The sequence below is a fragment of the Chinchilla lanigera genome, unplaced genomic scaffold (genome assembly GCF_000276665.1).
Source record: "Chinchilla lanigera isolate Chin_1 unplaced genomic scaffold, ChiLan1.0 scaffold00008, whole genome shotgun sequence".
Taxonomy (NCBI): domain Eukaryota; kingdom Metazoa; phylum Chordata; class Mammalia; order Rodentia; family Chinchillidae; genus Chinchilla; species Chinchilla lanigera.
In genome coordinates, this window is record NW_004955409.1 from 22953344 (window position 1) to 22970337 (window position 16994).

At 45.8% G+C, this 16994-nt stretch overlaps 1 protein-coding gene and 1 pseudogene across 3 annotated transcripts; one reads left to right on the forward strand and one right to left on the reverse strand.

The window, feature by feature from the left end:
* LOC102009153 overlaps positions 1–6987 on the reverse strand; it is a 9503-nt pseudogene extending 2516 nt beyond the window's left edge.
* Positions 6988–8887: 1900 nt separating this feature from the next.
* Positions 8888–16537, forward strand: LOC102018572 (uncharacterized protein C2orf78-like). Of its 3 annotated transcripts, XR_001232609.1 has the most exons (3): positions 8888–9059; positions 13877–14060; positions 14485–14570. XR_001232609.1 is itself a non-coding variant. In XM_005376894.1 (2 exons), exons 1-2 carry the CDS (start codon positions 9053–9055, stop codon positions 16356–16358), a joined length of 1881 nt encoding a protein of 626 aa, XP_005376951.1. In that variant the 5' UTR covers positions 8888–9052; the 3' UTR covers positions 16359–16537. The 3 variants fall into 3 exon arrangements, 2 of the variants coding, with proteins under 2 accessions (XP_005376951.1, XP_013365713.1); XM_005376894.1 differs by lacking the exon at positions 13877–14060 and having other exon boundaries at positions 14485–16537; XM_013510259.1 differs by lacking the exons at positions 8888–9059; positions 13877–14060 and adding an exon at positions 12987–13056 and having other exon boundaries at positions 14485–16537.
* The last annotated feature ends 457 nt before the right edge of the window (positions 16538–16994 follow it).

Genomic DNA, 16994 nt, shown 5'->3' on the forward strand with positions numbered 1-16994 from the left:
GAGGGAGGAGAGGAAATGTTACCTGGACAGAGCTCCAGCCCTCTATCTGGCCCAGGGTGCTCAGCACTCCCCAGTCCACCAGGGTCAGCTCCTGGAGCTCTCGCTCTCCTAGACCTATCAAGAGCCGGCCCAGCTGCAGAATCTGCTCAGGATGGAATCCTCGAGGGGGACCCCATAACTGGGAGGAAGAGAGGAACAATGTGAATGGGAAGAGCACTGGACTAGGAGTCAGAATGCTGGGTCTTAATCTTGCTTTTGACCTTAGCAGTGGAATTTGGGGCAACTCACTTGCCTTTTCTTTAGTTTTCCTCCACTGTAAAATGAACCCATTAGACAATAGTTCCTATGACTAAGGGGTTATTGCAAGACCCTGGAGTATCAGAATCAAAAGCAAACTCTACTCCATGAATTCTAGACATTTATGTGCAGCACACTCACTAATATGCCTGTTAAAACACAGATGCTGAGGCCCCAAACCGAGATTCTTAGACTGGCATCGTACCCCAGCAATAGTACTTTAAAAACCTCTCCCTAGATGATTTTGACACTAAAAGTTGATAACCGCTTCTCTAGTCCCTCTATTTATGTACCAGCTCCATTTCCTCAATATTGATCCCCTCTGACCTACTTGAGATCCAAACCCTATTTTTATCTCCTGTTTCCATAGCTCTCACCCAACTCCCCATTCCCTTGTGTTCCCCATCACACCTAACCAACTGCCGCATGTTTTCCCCTCTAACTGCTAGAGGCCTCTCCACCCCTGACCTTCTTTGCCTTGCCCATGGCTGCCTGTAGTTCCTCAGGCCCAAGCCCTGGATCTGCTGCAAACAGTGCCAGGCAGTCCTCAAAGTCCTAGATCTCCATCTCTCAATCTGTGCTGCAGACCAGGCTGCTGGGAAGGTCCCTCAGATGTCTGCACAGGTTGGTACAGGCTCTGAAGGGGGAAGGCAGGTCCAGAGGGTCATGTGTATTAAAATATGCCTAGAAAGATATTTATGGATAGAATGACTCTCCCAGCCTTTGGAGGACAGAGAAGTGTAAACAGCATGGGTCAAGGGATGATTATAGGGTGATATTTGTAGGGCTTAGAGGGTGTTAGTGCTATGGCAACCAGAAACACTGAAACCACACCCACGGTTTGGAGCCAGATTTATTTTACATCTACCGGCACTGATTGGAATCACCTCCAAAATATCAGGTCCTGATCTCTGGTGGTCTAGGGCCTTTATACGATGCACAAGCAGGAGGTACAAAGGTGAAACAGAACAGCCTCGAAGTCCTTCTGATTAGCTAGTGGGGGGTGAGATCATCATTTACCAGGGTAGATTAATGATCATTAGTTTATGAAGCTTGTTACACTGATACAATCAGGCATCCTGCATGTTCAGTTAGACTCTCCTTGTTATAGGGGTCAAGAAAGTAATTGTGAAGCCATGAAGCAGTTACAAAGCTAGGCAGTTTCACAAGAACAAAGTTTGAAAAAAACAGTTTCTCTTATACAGTTTTTCCCTTTCATTAGAGGAAGAAGTGATTGGAAAAGAAAAGGCTCTTATTTCATAGGTGGGAGACTAAGGAGCTTGCCCTTGTATTTTATGGTACAGCTGGGTTAGGACTCTGGTCTCTAGCCTCATAGTGTCTCCCTCCTTCTAAGGATCTCCCCAGCAGGAGTCTCATGCTTAGCCAACCTGGAGCAGAGTCCCCTGATGAGAGAACAGGAAAGGAGAGACCAGGGATAAAAATTTAATGAACTATAAAACCCCAGAATTACAGAACCCAGGAACTAGGGGAAACCTGGATAATCATCCCCAAGGAAAGCAGAAGGCATTTATTTATTGATAGATTGATACTTATTTTTTATTTTAAATTAAGTTCATTGGTACAATTTATATATACATAAAGATTATACTCATCACAGGGAATTTGTACCTCTATATGATATATTTCAGTTCTTCTTTTTTCCCCAGTCCCCTCCTCTCCCTTCAACCCCTCTTCCTCTCCCTATGTACAAAGTTTTGTTCCATTTTGTCCATTTAAAATAGTTTTTTTCTTTTCCCTTCTTTCCTTTCCCTTCTCCCTCTTACCCCTCCCTAGTTCCTCTTTCCTTTCAAACAATTTCTTCCTATTTCATAACATCTGGAATTCCTCAAAAGACTAGGATTACAGGTCCCATTTGACCCAGCTATTCCCCTTCTGTGTATCTCCCTGGAAGAACTAAAAATATTATACCACAGCAATATATGTGCACCCATGTTTATAGAAGCACAGTTTGTAATAGCTAAATCTTGGAAACAACCCAAATGCCCATCAGCCAAGGAATGGATAAAAAGATGTGTGTTATTTTTATATAATGGAATACTACTCAGTCATAAAGAACAATAAACTTGAGACATTTCTAGGTAAATGGATGCACCTTGAGACCATACTCTTAAGTAAAATAAAACAGAAGGTTCATAATCTGGGCACAGCACGCTTACAGAGTCTGGACTATTTTTCTGCAGTGATGGAATTCAAATTAAGGGTTTCATGCATCCTAGGCAAGCACTCTATCACTGAGCTACATCCCAAGCCTAGGGCCCAAACTTCTGACAGTATTGTTTGATACTCTCTCCTGTATCCTCTGCTGGATATATGAGTATTTAGGTAGCTTCACTTGGAAGATCATCAGAAGCTGGCCATAGAAGCCCAGCTACCAGGGCTGCTTTCTTGGGAGAAAGCTGTGGTCTCCCACACAGCTGTCTCACTCAGCTCTGCTCTCAGCTCTGCTGCTTTTCTAGAAGCCATTCCAGGGCCTCTGGGCCCAAAGCTTCCTGCATAAGAAAGGAGAAGGAGAAGGAGAGGCCTGGATAAGATCAAGGCCAGCTGCTGCAGCCATAATTCTAAATCCTGCCTGTGTTTAGCAGTCTTCCCCAGATCCAGGTTGTGCTTCCTTTGCCTCCTTGGCCTGACATTGCTATAACCAGTTCATTCATCCCCCTGTGCATTTACTCCCTCCATGTGCCTTCACCTTACCCTGGGAATCAAAGAAATTGCCTCAGTAGGCAGAGTAAATACTAGATGTCCTGCTTGCTCTACTTCATCCTGGCTCCACAATTCTGGTTTCCTAAAGGATAGGAAGATGATCATACGCTGGGAGCTGAGGGAACCTTGAGGAGAAGAGGACATAGTACGAGTGGGGATTCAGGCTCCAAGGGTCATTAAGCATATGGAAGGAGCTGCCACTGATGACTGTAGTTGAGGGGCTGGGTACAGGAAAAGTTAGCATCTGAAGTTTCCAAAGGTCCATACCCAAGAGCAGGATCCTGCAACAGGAGCTGTCCCAGCTCTGTGGCAAATGTCTCTTGTAGGCAGAAGCCCTGCAGCTGGATGAGATGGGACAGCCGGATTGGTAGAGGGATCCATCATACGCTGTCTATACCCAGGAATCCAACCAAGGGGCCCAGCGTCTCCAGCACTTCCTCTGAGAGAGGGGTCTCCTTTGGAACCTGGAGAGGGGCATCAGGTCTTGAGCAGTGCACCTCTGACTCAGAGTACTTGGCTTTTTGATCAAGACACCAAGTCCCTTGACCTTCCTTCTCTCCTGCCCACAATTTAACAACCTAGGATGCTTGTTACCTCTTCACCTTCTTAAACAGTGAATGAACTCAGATATGAGCAAGGTAGAAAGACTGAGAGGTGGGATCCATTGATTTCTCAGGTCCAAGTGGGATGGATAAGAATCATAAAGCAGGTTATTAAGGAACAGAATCCAGAGGCAGATCTAGAAGCTAGAGATCCTTATAGATAGGAACCTCTTTGGCAACAATAAGGGGGCTGGGCCTGGAAGACAGGCAGAGATCACTGTTTGAGAAGCATGCACTGCCAAGGACAGCAGATGTGAGTCCAGAAGGGTGGACTCTTACCAGGTCCTGTAGTGCCCGCTCTGCCAGAGCTGCCTGGTGGGGTGGGGTCAGAGCCAGCAGCTGCTCAGGAGCTCCTTGTACCAGCTCCACCACCAACATAATGGATTCATTGGACAGTCTGTCCATCAACGGGATCCTGTTACGTAATTGGACAGCAGGGACACTCAGTCACAACTCAGCCAAGTTGAGAAGGGATCTCTGAACCTCACATTCCCCAGAAGAGATGTAACACAAAACCAAGACCTGGGACCTGGGACCCTGGACTGGGACTGATATTAAACAGCACTAAGCTACTTATCACTGCTTGCTTGAAGGGAGAAAAAAAGAGAGTGACATATTTCTAGTGTTTTGAAAAGAAATAAGAAACAATTGTCCTGATCTAATGGGCTGGCAAGCTCCAGACACTGTTAAGTACCATTCAAATTTTTCTTATCCCTCTTTCACAAATGAAGAATTTGGGTTTTCTGGCTCATGGTGTAGGATTTTTCACTTCACCTAAGCCACCGAATTTCTCTTAATCTAAATTATCTCAGAGAACTATGATATTTAAATGGATTTGAATGGCATTAGAGAAAAAAGCTGTTTGGCCCACAAATCTGAGGTGATATCATGCAGTCCATACAGGGCTGTCAGTTCTGGAACTGGGCCAAATTGTGCAAGAGCCAAAATCTGTGTGAAGGGCTATAAAAATGTAAGGATGGAGTGAACTGCTGTTTCCATCTCCAAATCCCTAGAGGACTGCAACCCCAGCCTTGTCCTACTCTGACTACAGCTCAAATGAAACGGGGTGGGGTGGGGTTAAAGTGAGAGAAGAGGCACATGAGTGAGAAGCCATAAATTCCTAGACTCTCTGGGACGAAGAAGCCTTAGATCTCTCTCCCCAGTCAATACTTGAATCTGCTCTACAACATTCCAGGCTTGTGGGATCCAGCTTAGGCTTGGCCAGCTCCAGTCATCAGGAACTCACTACTTCTATTTTCCTTATACTGTGCAAAAATCTGATTTTAACTCATTCATCCTAGTCTTGTCCCATGGAACCACTTATAATTTCTACTTCACAGCCCCTCAAGGATTTGAATGCATTTATCACATATTTCATAATTTTCTTTTTATCCACTCTTCTGAACACAGTGCTGTAAGCAGATTACAGTTCTCTAGGGGAGAACTGGACCATTGCCTCCCTCATTTCATACTCCATGAATGTGGCCTGAGCTATATGAAGATTACTTGGCAGAGCAAGCAGTGTTGCCACCCTCTGCTGTCCATGGTGGGGTCATATGAATAAAAGCCCCTGCTTTTGGCTATAAATGCCATCCAGAAACCACCATTCAGAGAACTGCCTCAGTGAGGCTATTTCCTAAGGGCACATCTACTCTAAGCTGAGCTTAATGGGGATCCAGTATCTCCAGGTGTAGCATTTACGGTAAATCCAGGAGTAGTTTGGTGTCAAGCCCGCTCAGTTCTGGGCCCAGGGTGGTCAGTTCTGGCTCTGGCATTGTCATCCTCCGCCATAGTTCTGCCCAGATACAGGCCCTCTGTAGGACAGAGCAGGAAAGCAGGGTTAGGACAGAGCTGAGCGGATGGGTAGGGTGCTGCACCCAGGGTCCTAGCCTTCCTGCTCCCACTCATACCCAAGTATGCCCTCTCACCAGGCTCCCTCGGACCCCAGTGGGTAGTCGGTAAATCATGTGTACCACTTCCAGGAAGTCTGCCGTTGAGCTGATCTGCTGCAGAAACTCGCAGAACATGCCCGATGCCAGGTTGCCTAGAGCCCTGTGGGTGTGAGTGAGTAGAAGACTGCAGCCTGCCTGCTCCCTGATATCAGCACGCCCAGCACAGGACAGATGCTCATTTATGGTCAGTTACAGTTTGAGGGCTATTTCTGCATAGACAGTCTCATTGGCTTCCCAAACATTATTACTGTTTATCAGAGAAGAAAATAGATTCACACAGGTCACGTGACATTCCGATTTCAACCTACTAGAAGTGTGGTGAATTGAGACTAGAGCCCTGTCTTCAGATCCTGAAGCCCTTGGTTCATTTATAGTGGTTGCTGGTAAGGTGATAACTATATATTCCTGTTTATTCTTGGTTGGTCAGTGGCTCTGAATTAAACTAATAACAGCAAGTATCTACTCAGAGTTTATACGGGGCAGACACTGTTTACTTATTTATTCATTTATGTATTTGCAGTGCTAGAGATTGATCCCAAGGCCTGGAGAATGCTAGACAAGTACTCTGTTGAGAAGAGACATCCTCAGACCTTTTTTTACCTTTTGAGACAGAGTCTTGCTAAGTTACCCAGGCTAGCCTTGGACTTTTGATTCTCCTGCCTCAGCCTCCTGAATAGCTAAGATTACATGTGTGTGCCACTGGGCACAGCTTGTGTTAAATATCTTATCTTATGTACCTTATCTCATTTAATCTTCATGATAACTACCTATGAGCTAAGTACCCTAGTCTCATTGTGCAGAAAATAAAACTAAAGCTTAGGTTAAACGACTTGTCCAGGAACACAAGAAGGTGACAAGACAGGGACCTGAATGGAGAAGCTGGCCAGATGAACCTGTCCCAGAGCATGGAGTTACACATTACCTGACCAGGGACACACACAGCTGCACTGACACCTGTTGTACTCGTACTTTTAACACCATCTTTCACCTGCATGAGAATCTGTGGTGTGTGTTTGTGTTTGGGTGTGGGTAAGGGGGAGGCAATGGGGAGGCCTGCCCTGACCACAAGGAAGATGCTGTCCTTCTACTCAGTACCCATATCCCAAATAGCCTCACCTTTCCTGTTCCTCTCATACCCTAAAGGTCTGAAGCAGCGCTGCAGTCTGGCAGGCTGAGAGACACGACAGTTTGGGAATGAGGTAGGAGCAGGCCCCAATCAGAACTCACCAAGGAATCGCCTGCAGTGTCTGGAGCTGACACAACTGGGCCACTAACACAGCCTCAGGGGAACCCTAAAGCCTTGCAGCTCTGGGTCAAGGAGCTTACCCGTCCTTCTGGGCTGAGGGTCCCATTGGCCACACATTCCAGCAGCCCCCGTTCTACTGGCCCCATTGGATCACTCAAGAGCACCAGGCTTTGTAGCTCCTCAGGGATCAGAAAACAGGCAAGGGACCCAAGCCTGAGGAAGGCATGAGGCTGGCCTTCACACGCTCACTGAGGCTAGTGTTAAGTCAGGGACTCTGGGTACTTGAAATAGGCATTCTGATACCTAAACAATATGGAGGTGCTATATACAGGCATCGCTCCTGAAGCCTGCACTGCCTGGGGCCATTACCTATTTCCTGTCCCTTCCTTATTAGGCGACCAATCCACCATAGTAGCCATACCTGTGTCTCTTATCTTTCCTGCTCTGGCTTTGATCACTGACCCTACAACCACTCAACTGTGGACCTGCTCCTCACCATCCTCGACACTCTGGTTTACCAGGCTATGCAGTACATGCCAGGCATGCCCTGGCCCAAGACCTGCCCCAGGCCAGCTATCCTCTAGGGCCTGGATCCAAGGTGGGGAGGGTGGCCTTGTGTTGGAGCCTGTGGGATACTTATAGGGAGGGGCCTGCTGGGAGTCATGCCCCTAGCAGACAAATGAAGAAGATGATTCTCCTACCTGGTGAGGGCTGAGCTGCTGATCATAATAGAAGGGAGGTGTGGACATACTGACATTGGTCGAGAGGGATGGTGGGAAAGTCAGAGACAGCCAAGAACGGGATGAATCCTGAGAGGTCTGTGAAGAAGGAACTGGGACACTAATGGGGTGGGGATCAAGAGATGGGAGATGGGGGAGGTAGAAGGAAGGAGATAAGAAAAGAATAAAGATGCGCTCTGTACATGGACCAACTGCTCATTTTGGAAGCAAACAGTACTCACTGTAAACATGTACTAATAAAATACAAATACATTAGAACATATGTATTCATCAGTGCTCACTAGGGAAACAGGTGTGATGCAGGATATATAAATATATCAGGATTTATAAGGTAGGCTTACAGTAGCCACCTGTAGAGGCTGAAGGGTCTATGCTGAAACCCAGGAGATGACGTCCAAGGTGAAGGTGAAGCCTGGAGCACAGAAATAAGCTTTCTTTTTTCATTTCCTTTGTATTCCATTCGAGCCACTGACCTACCCAAGGTAGATCTTCCTTCAGTAAATCTCTTCAGCCACAACACAACTATACTGATTCAATTTAGTTGGGTGTTTCTTACTGAAGTGGACACAATCATTTAACCGCCACAACATGCATACATGCACATACATTCACATACCCAACTTTGGGCAGCTAACAGGAAATAACATCTCTGAGTGTAGGAATGCAAGTTTGTGCAGGACGCAAGCTCTACAGTGAGGGTGGTGAGGGAGGGAGAGCAGGACAGAGATTCCAATCCACCTGGTTTGCGCGGCTCAGCTCAAGGAGAAGGAGCTGAGACAGAAGAGCTTTGGATGGCATCATCCCCTACAAGATGCACTCAAGATTGCACTACAAGATGGACTTCACCCTCCTCTCCAACCATGTTACTCAAAGAACTCCCTAGTTCCTTCCTTTGGTCTACAAAAACTGAAACAAGTTCACTAACCAGATAGTTTCAGAGTACCCTGCTCTATCTAGAGGTCTCTTTCCCCCTTCCCCAAGGATTTTAACTCTCCACAGTTACTGGGAGAATGCTAGCCACTATTGTGTGAAGTATACATAATAAAATAACTTTACTACAGACAATATCAAAGACACAGTTGGGTGTTCTCTACAAGATAAGTGTGCTGGGGTAAGTGGGGTACTCATGTATATCTCACAAGACATCACCATCCCAGAGTTCCCTTAACCTTTTACATACTATAGTATTCTAAGTATCCTGTTGGCTCTGCACCCCTTCCCATCTTCAAGTTGTGAATCTGACCTCCCTATTGGCTATCTCAGATCTTTCAACTGCCTGCTTTGTGACATCATCCAACTACCAAATCTACCACTACCTGGGAGAATCTTGGGGCTTCCGTGGAGTTGTCTGAAGTGAGGCCTGTATCACCGCCAGCGAACAGCCAGTATTTTCCCTACTGGGCACTTGTTCAGTTTGGCTTCATCCACCCAAATACCTCCTGGAACATCTCTTCATTCTTAGCATCTGCAGGTGCTGTAGCCCCTTCTCTAACCATGTCAGGTAAGGAGAGATAAGTTCAAAGGTGTTTGGTGTTACATGTTCCCTCCCCGCCCAAGTCAATTTCCGAATGGAGACCAGATACCTACTCAGCCTCCTGAGTCCTGGCACTACAGAAAGCCTTGAACTGGGAATCTGGAGACTTACTTTGGCTCATGGCTTGAACCTTTAGCAGGGATGTGACTTCGGATGGATGGTTTACTCTTGCACAAAAATGTTTCCTCATCTGTTCCCTGAGGTTGACTTATTGCCTGTGCTTTGTTCTCTTTCTCTTCTAACTCTGACCATTGAAAGCCATGGGAATAGAGACTCTGATCAGAGACTTCTAAGTGTGTTTATTTCCATAGAAACAAGAAAACTAATCTAGGTGGGGTAGAAAACAGCAACTCTATGCTAAGGTGTTTCATCACCGAGTCTCCCTACACTATTTCCACATTGGCCGCTATTGGCCACTATTTCCACATTGGCCGCTATTGGCCACTATTTCCACATTGGCCCCTATTGGCCACTATTTCCACTTCCATGGTGTTGTCCTTTAAAGTGGACTATTCACATGTTACAGAGATTTCTGTTTGAACGGAGTGAAAATAGAAACAAGGGAATGAATGCCAGGGCCAAGGACTGAGCTGGTGGATACTCAGGTACCCAGGTAGATATTCAGACAAGGAGAAGGACAGTTGGGAGGGTATCCATGAAGCCCAAGCCAAAAGAAACTGCCTGGATCAGTGGGAGAGGGCGGAGAAGAAAATACACAAAATGAGGGAGGAGAAAAGAACAAAAAAGAACGTGATGGAAGGCACAGAGACTTTCTCAAAAAAAGGAAATAATAGGTTGGGAAGAAATCTTGAAGATGACCAAAGATATCAAGTGAAGACATCAAGTGACCACAGAAATAACACACAGTAAAATCTCAGACAAGGCCAAAATGAAGTAGTTTTGGCAAATGCTTCCTTTAGTAGTCTAAGGAGGGTACCACAGAGTTTCCCTTAGGGAAAGCACCTTGTCGTAAATGTCACATTGTTTGGTTGTTTTATTCCTATGGCTTCTTTCAGCATGGATGTCTCTTGATAGTTCTTGAACGGGAACATTTTGGATGTTTCACCCAAGATTCTTCCTATATACATGCTAAAAAAGTCATCATCCAGAAGGCCAGGGAAACAGTTTTCAGCATTCTCTTTTACATAGATTTTTAAACTAAACAAGTTTTTAAAACTATGTGTCTCACTCCTTGCGTGTCAAAAGAACCACTGTCTGTGAGTGCTCAGTAAGTTTCAGGCGAAAGCTGTTTGTCATCTTTATGACACTTTTCTTCATAAAACAGAGCATGTATTGGTATTGGTATCAACATCTTCATTAACATACATACTCATGAACGTTTTGACACTGAGAATCAAAAGAAATGCCTGCGTTGTGACAGAAAGACAATGTCAAGCTTCACATCTCTCATACTGTATTTATCTAAACCAAATTTATGAGCTCCTGTGAGATTTCTTACAGTTAAAAGAATCGTTTTAGCTCCTGTGCGCAAAGCTACATGGGAGACTGAGACAGGAGGATCACAAGTTGAAGGCCAGCCTGGTTAAATAAGTGAGGCCTTATCTAAGCATAACACACACACACACACACACACACACACACACACACACAAAGAAAGAGGAGCTCAGGATGCAGGTCAGTAGTACAGTACTGCTGGCTACTTTAGCCAATACTACAAAGACAGAGACACACAAACAAAAACAGATTGAAAAAAAAAGGGATAAGAATACCAACTATAGCACTGGGTAACATACAGGAACATAAAAAAATAAAAGAAAAAGAAAACCCAAAACAAAAATACCAAGCAGCAAGGAAAAAAAGTATCATTTTCATTATGTTCTGGCAGTGATGGATTTGGTAGGCTTTAGGACTGACATATATTCCCAAATGTTTAAGATGATTATTTGCTAGGTTGGGAGGAGAAATGAAAACCTTCACAGTCCCTTTTCAGTGTATTTTCCCCAGCTTGGTATGTGACGATATCAAATGTAACACCTGTCTGGAAGGGTGAACATTTATTCCTTGGTGGGGATGGTATTCACCACAAAAGTGAATGAGCCAATAACAGAATTCCTCTACACTTATTTTGCATGTGGAACTGTGCAGTTATTTTTCCTTCTCTCATTTTTGTTTCTGATTTTGTTTCTCTCTGAGATGGAGTCTCATTGGGTTTTCCAGTCTAATCTCCAAATTCTGGGCTGAAGAAATCCTCCTGCCTCAGTCTCCTGAATGCTGAAACTACAGACACACACCAATATGTCCACTTTCAATACTAGGTTTTATTGCATTATGAAACTTATGACCACCACCATGTTCACGTTTATTGCCATTTCAGGCTTTTTACACACTTTTCCCTGACATCTTTTCTCTGCCTTCATGTGTTTGGGAGAAGTGCATTCAAAATCACTGTCCAGCATGGCCTGTTTTTGGCTTAGTGAGTTCCCTACAATAGAGTAAATCATGTTCGCTTTCCTAGCGTTGCATCTCTACAGCAGTTCCTCTCTTCATTAACTCACTATGCTTTCAAGCTCGCTAAATAACTAGTAAGTGAACTATTCTTTGATGCTTAGTTTCAATTTTCATTAATATCCATCTGCACCTTTTCATTCTGTGATGCTATAGTTCTTCATTTTACTTTCTACATTTCCGGCACCTCTTCCACCTCCATCTATGTATGTGTAATGTGTCCTTTTCTCTCATGGGTGAACTGTCACTGTGCTTACTTGGTTGACCACTTTGTAGAGCAGTAACCTGTAGATCAGAAAGTTCAGAGAAAGTTTTTCTTCCCAAAATCACTTCTTGAGAAACTGGCCCTCAAGTAGTCACAATGACTTAGGAGCAGAAGCTAGGTTTGAAGAATGGAAAGAATGACCCTTACAATTTCCAGACCACCCTAGTTATAAATGACCCCTGGGAGACAAGGAGAGTCCTGTACCTGCAAAATGAGACACCGAAGATAACAACAGCAAGAGCCATACTGTCTCCTACCAAGTGAATAACAAAATAGCCTCTGTAAAGTTTCTTTCCTCTTGTTTCTGGCCTGTGCTCACCACACAAAACCCTGACAGAGGAGTCAGGCTCTGTAACCTGCTCCCAATATTAAACCACGGGAGAACTTGAACAAGTCTAAGGGGCCCCTCTCATGTCAGTGTCCTTGCCCATAATTGATAAGGTTACAAGTTCGCTAAGGATCTCCTTGGTCTGAAAGGTTTCAAATCCACTAATCAGGGTCATGAGTCAGTAGGAGTGCAGGCTCAAGGGCTGCCCAGGGTAGAGAGAAGGCTGCTGCATGTATGAACGAAACCCCTTGGGTATTTCATGAGCCAGGTAAGAGGTAGGCAGTTCACGGGAAGAGTTCTAAACCAGTCTAGCCCTGAAAGACCACCTGAAAGTGTTTGCTGGCATCTGACTGAATAGTGGTATCACAGACGTCATGATTATAAGAACTTTAGGAAAGATAATATTGCTAGTCAAATAGTGTAAAAATTTGTCAATCTCATCCATGTTTTGCTGCTGCTTTTTGTTATTGTATTTGTTTGTTTGAGACAAGGTCTTACTATGTAGTTCAGACTGGCCTTGAACTCATGGCAGTCCTCCTGCCTCAGTCTCCAAAGTATTGGGATTATAGGTATGTACCACCTCACCTGGCTTCTGATACCCATGTTTTATGGCCCTCTTCCTTCTCACAGAAAATGCCCTCAGTCTGTCATTTTTTGGAAGTTCCAGTCCTCTTCAGTTCTCACTTTTCCCACTGAACCAAGCCACTTCCTTAACAGAAAGTGCTTCCAACTCTTCCAGACTGTGGGCTCCAGTTCTCCGTTCAGCGTGGCTCCTGCCCTCAGCCTCTGCCACCTGCTTCCAGGCAGTCACTGCTAGAGCCTACCTGTACCAACACTGTATCACAAATAGTCTTTGAGGGCTGCTAGCCAGAGCCAGATGTCCACTTCAGCTCCCTCCTCTCCAGGTATTTGGCAGTGGGATATCAGGGGAAGCTCTGAAAACAGGAATCTGCCCCTTGAGGCCTTCACACTGACCATCACTGACCAGAACACAACACTTGCTTCCACACTATGACAGTTCATCCCGATGCCATTATTCTCATATTTCCATCACCTTTTGCCAGCCTGATTTAGGGGACACCACCACCACATATTGCAAATCAGGGGCACAGCTATTACTATATTCAGGGCTCAGTGTAGCCTCTGCTGTCTGGAGAGCTAGACCCCTGCATGTAACCCTGTGGCTGTGCATTCTATATAGGGAGTAGGGCCAGTGTCCCTCAACCAGAAGTAGTGATGCTAGTAAAGGAAGTTCAGCTCACAAATGTCATAATGCGTCTCTACTTCTGCCATCTACTAGTCAGAAACTGCTCCAGCAAACATTGCAACAAGTTTCTAAGGTGGGTACCAAGAGCAAGAAAGGAAAGCAATAAGTTAGCTTTCTGAAGGAGGGCTGAATCTTCATCTGGGTACTGGTAAGTGAAGAGATAGGCAGAATTCAGTCCTGAGACTTTACCAACTACTTTGGATCAGGTCACTCCACTTCCAGGCTCAATAAATAAGAAATGTATAGCTCCATCATGTCCATCGCTGCTGCACTGAATAGACCCTCCCACAAGAGCCCAGTAAGGCAGGACATACCTTTCAGAGATCCTGTGGATGAGGACCCCCTTACCCTCCCTGCAAAGCAATTGCTTTCATTCTTCTATTGCTGTGGTCCCTTTGGAGGATACTTCAAAACATATGATGGTAAGGATAGTTTCATTTTCGTTCATTTTCTCCAAGGTTTATGATCCTGGGTTTTAGCGATCCTGTTCAAAGCACATGGCTCAATATCTATCCTGCTACATTTTACATTAGGAAGACCTCCTCTATCTCCTAGTCCATGGCAAGAAGCATTGTTGAATCAGCTAGAGAGTAGACCATACAGAGCGGAACCCGTAGAAGGACTCTACACTGGAGGAAATCTGTGAGTGTGCATATATAGAGGCTTGCACACCCATACATGTTTGTGCATGTGTGTGCATGCCTGCATACATGTGTGTTTGTTTGTACAGGGTGTGTTGTGCATAGGATGGAGAACGGGGCCTTAGGCATAGTACACAATTCTGCACCAGTATGCCCAAATCATGTCTTGTTCTAAAAATCACTTTTAGTTTCCTTTGACTAAGAACAATCCCAGGACCTAAAAGGAAAGCCATGAAACAAAGACATCAGGTGATAAGCAGGGAAAAGTAGAACAACTGCCTCCTAGCTCCTAAAGTGAGATCCTGTCCATGATCATTAAGAAGAGCTGTGGAAAGGCTCTGTTGGTTGGCATCTGAGTGTTGTGCTGAATGAAAGGAGAAGAACTCACTCAGCGAGGACTGATATTGTTCTTGATTCCTTTGCAGGGAAGAAAACTTCCCCAGAGATAGAGACATCCTTGGAGTGGCAAGTGCCAAGCCAGGCACCATATGTGCCACAGCCTTTGGAGTTCCCTGAATCATGCACTAGCAGAAGTGCACATTTGCTTGATAGGAGCCCCTCAACTGAAGTTGGAGACATTTCCAAGAGAGCTTCATTGCAGACTTCCACTCACCTCTTGGCCTTGGATACAACCCAGGAACAACCAGAGAAGCAGAACCCGGATGAGATGAGAAGCAAGCATGCAAGGCTTCTAGATGCCCATCACATCTTAGCAGGTAACCAAGATCTGCCTCTACTCACCTTAGCGACCCATGGCCCTCTCCAGCTGATGCCCTCTGGTGATCCTCCAAGCCAAGAAAAGTCTGGTTCTGAAGATGCCCTGTGGAGCAAGTGCCACCTGAGTCTCCAGGACCCAGGGAATCTTGACAAGGGAAGTAAGTGTAGTCCGGGGTGGGCAGATGTTGCCGTCCTGGTGGAGGACATTCATCTTCCCCAGATATTTCATCCCTTGGAAGATCTTGACCAGTGCAATCATCCCACAGCCATCAAAGCTGGAGACACTAGAGTCATCAAGGTGAATAAGGTGCAGGGGAACTCAGGCATCCCAAAGGGTCCCTCACCTCAAGTGAGGAAGAACAAATATAAAACCTTCAGGCCAATCACTGAAGCTCCTGAGGCTAAAGTCAGGCTGAAGGACCCTGAGAGCCTGGTAAGGGGAGAAGAGCTCATTTGCAGTGGAGCAGCCAGTGATAGGGCTTCCATGGACATGGCTAAGTCGAGGAACAGCAAACCCCTGAGTGTAGCAGCTAGCAGGAACAGCCAAGCTAAGGGTTGTGGGCAAGCTAGGGCCAAGAGGATCAGAGAAAACAAAAGCAACAAACTCAAGGAGGAAGGAAAACCAATCATTCACTGCATGAAGCGCAAGAGAAACCAATTCGCAATGGGCCAAGAGGCCTTTAAAATGCCTCGCACCTGTCTAGGCATGCATATGCTTGAGTCTGTGCAGGTTTTCCATCCATTAGGGAGGAAGGCAGATAAGATAGCAGGCTCTTTTCCCTCCTGGGCACTAGGAAAACTGAGTATTACCAAAGACCCCAAGACATCACCAACATCCAAACCATATCAGAGGGCCCCACAGGAGGGGAAGGGGCTTGAGAATGCTCAAGAGTGCTCCCAGAACCAACACAGCAGTGCCAAAACAGAGGATTCATCTGCATCTCTGTGTAAGTTCCCACCACCTGGACAGGTGAAGTTAATACCATTGCGCTTTCCCAGCCCAGAAAAGCTTCAAGCAAGACCTGTTTCTAGAAGGGCACAGCGTCCAGCCTCACGGAGACCCAATGCCACTTACTCCGTCCAGGCTGCTGCTACTAATAGCACAGCTCAGCCCTCCAACTTAGCAGCTGCCCACACCTCTCTGCTGAGTCCTGGCAAACCAACTCAGCCAGTCCTGGAAAATGCCAGTCAGCCACACTGGACCACTTCAAAACAGCCTGGGCTTTCTCAGTCTGCAACATCTAAGCCTGCACCCCAGGAAACAGCACCTTCTGCCTCTCTCAGAAGGGGGCCTGTTGCTGCTGCAGTGACCAAGCACAAGCCCCTGCCTCAGTCACAACATCCATTTCTCCTCCAAGACTTCAGCCACCAACCCATTCCCTGGAGGGAACCCACCGTGCCTCAGCCGGTCATGTCCAGCCCCATTAGAGCAGAACAGAGGCCCGAGCGCGAAGCCCTGAAGAAACAGGCTCAGCAAGAGAGAGAGTTGGCTGCCAAATGCACCTCTTTAGGGAAGCTGCAGTTCTTCAGGCAGAGGGAGAAAGACAGGGAAATTGCCCAGTACTACGGGTATGCAAGATGAGAGCCAGCAGCACTGCCCAGCCACCTTGGCCTCCACGGGATTATCCACGTAGATATGTAGAAAAATAAGTAGACATTTGCTGATTCCAATATAATGTTGAAGGTTAACATAACCACGTCCTGTTTAAGGGAGGAGTACCGTAGAAGTGATAGTAAATAAAGCACCCTTTTGCATTCTGAGATGCTGTTTGATGTGAGTTCTTTCATAAAGGTGGGGATCAAATGCTGCATTAGAAAGAAGGAACTGGGAGTAGGATCACAGAACATGGGCGTACAGAATATGAACTGAGGAAGGGGTAACAAGATTTACATTTAGCAAGGCCACAGAAGAGAGACGGTATGGGCTAGAAGCAGGACTACAAAAGGGTAAATGGCAGAAGACAGCGAGTCTGGGGCGAGTGTAAAACGAATAAAAGGAGAACAAGATTCAAGTTTGCAGAAGATCAGTGTGAGCTGACCAGAGGAAAGGCAAAATATCTCTGATGCATAATGGCCTCCTGTTCAGGATAAAGCTGACAGGTATTGGAGCAACTGGATTCACATCTCTAACGTGCTTGGGTCTCTTAAGAACATAGTTGGGAAAGTTCACTTCCAGACACTGGGGAAATGCTCAGGAGACTGGCTGAGCTTCCACAAC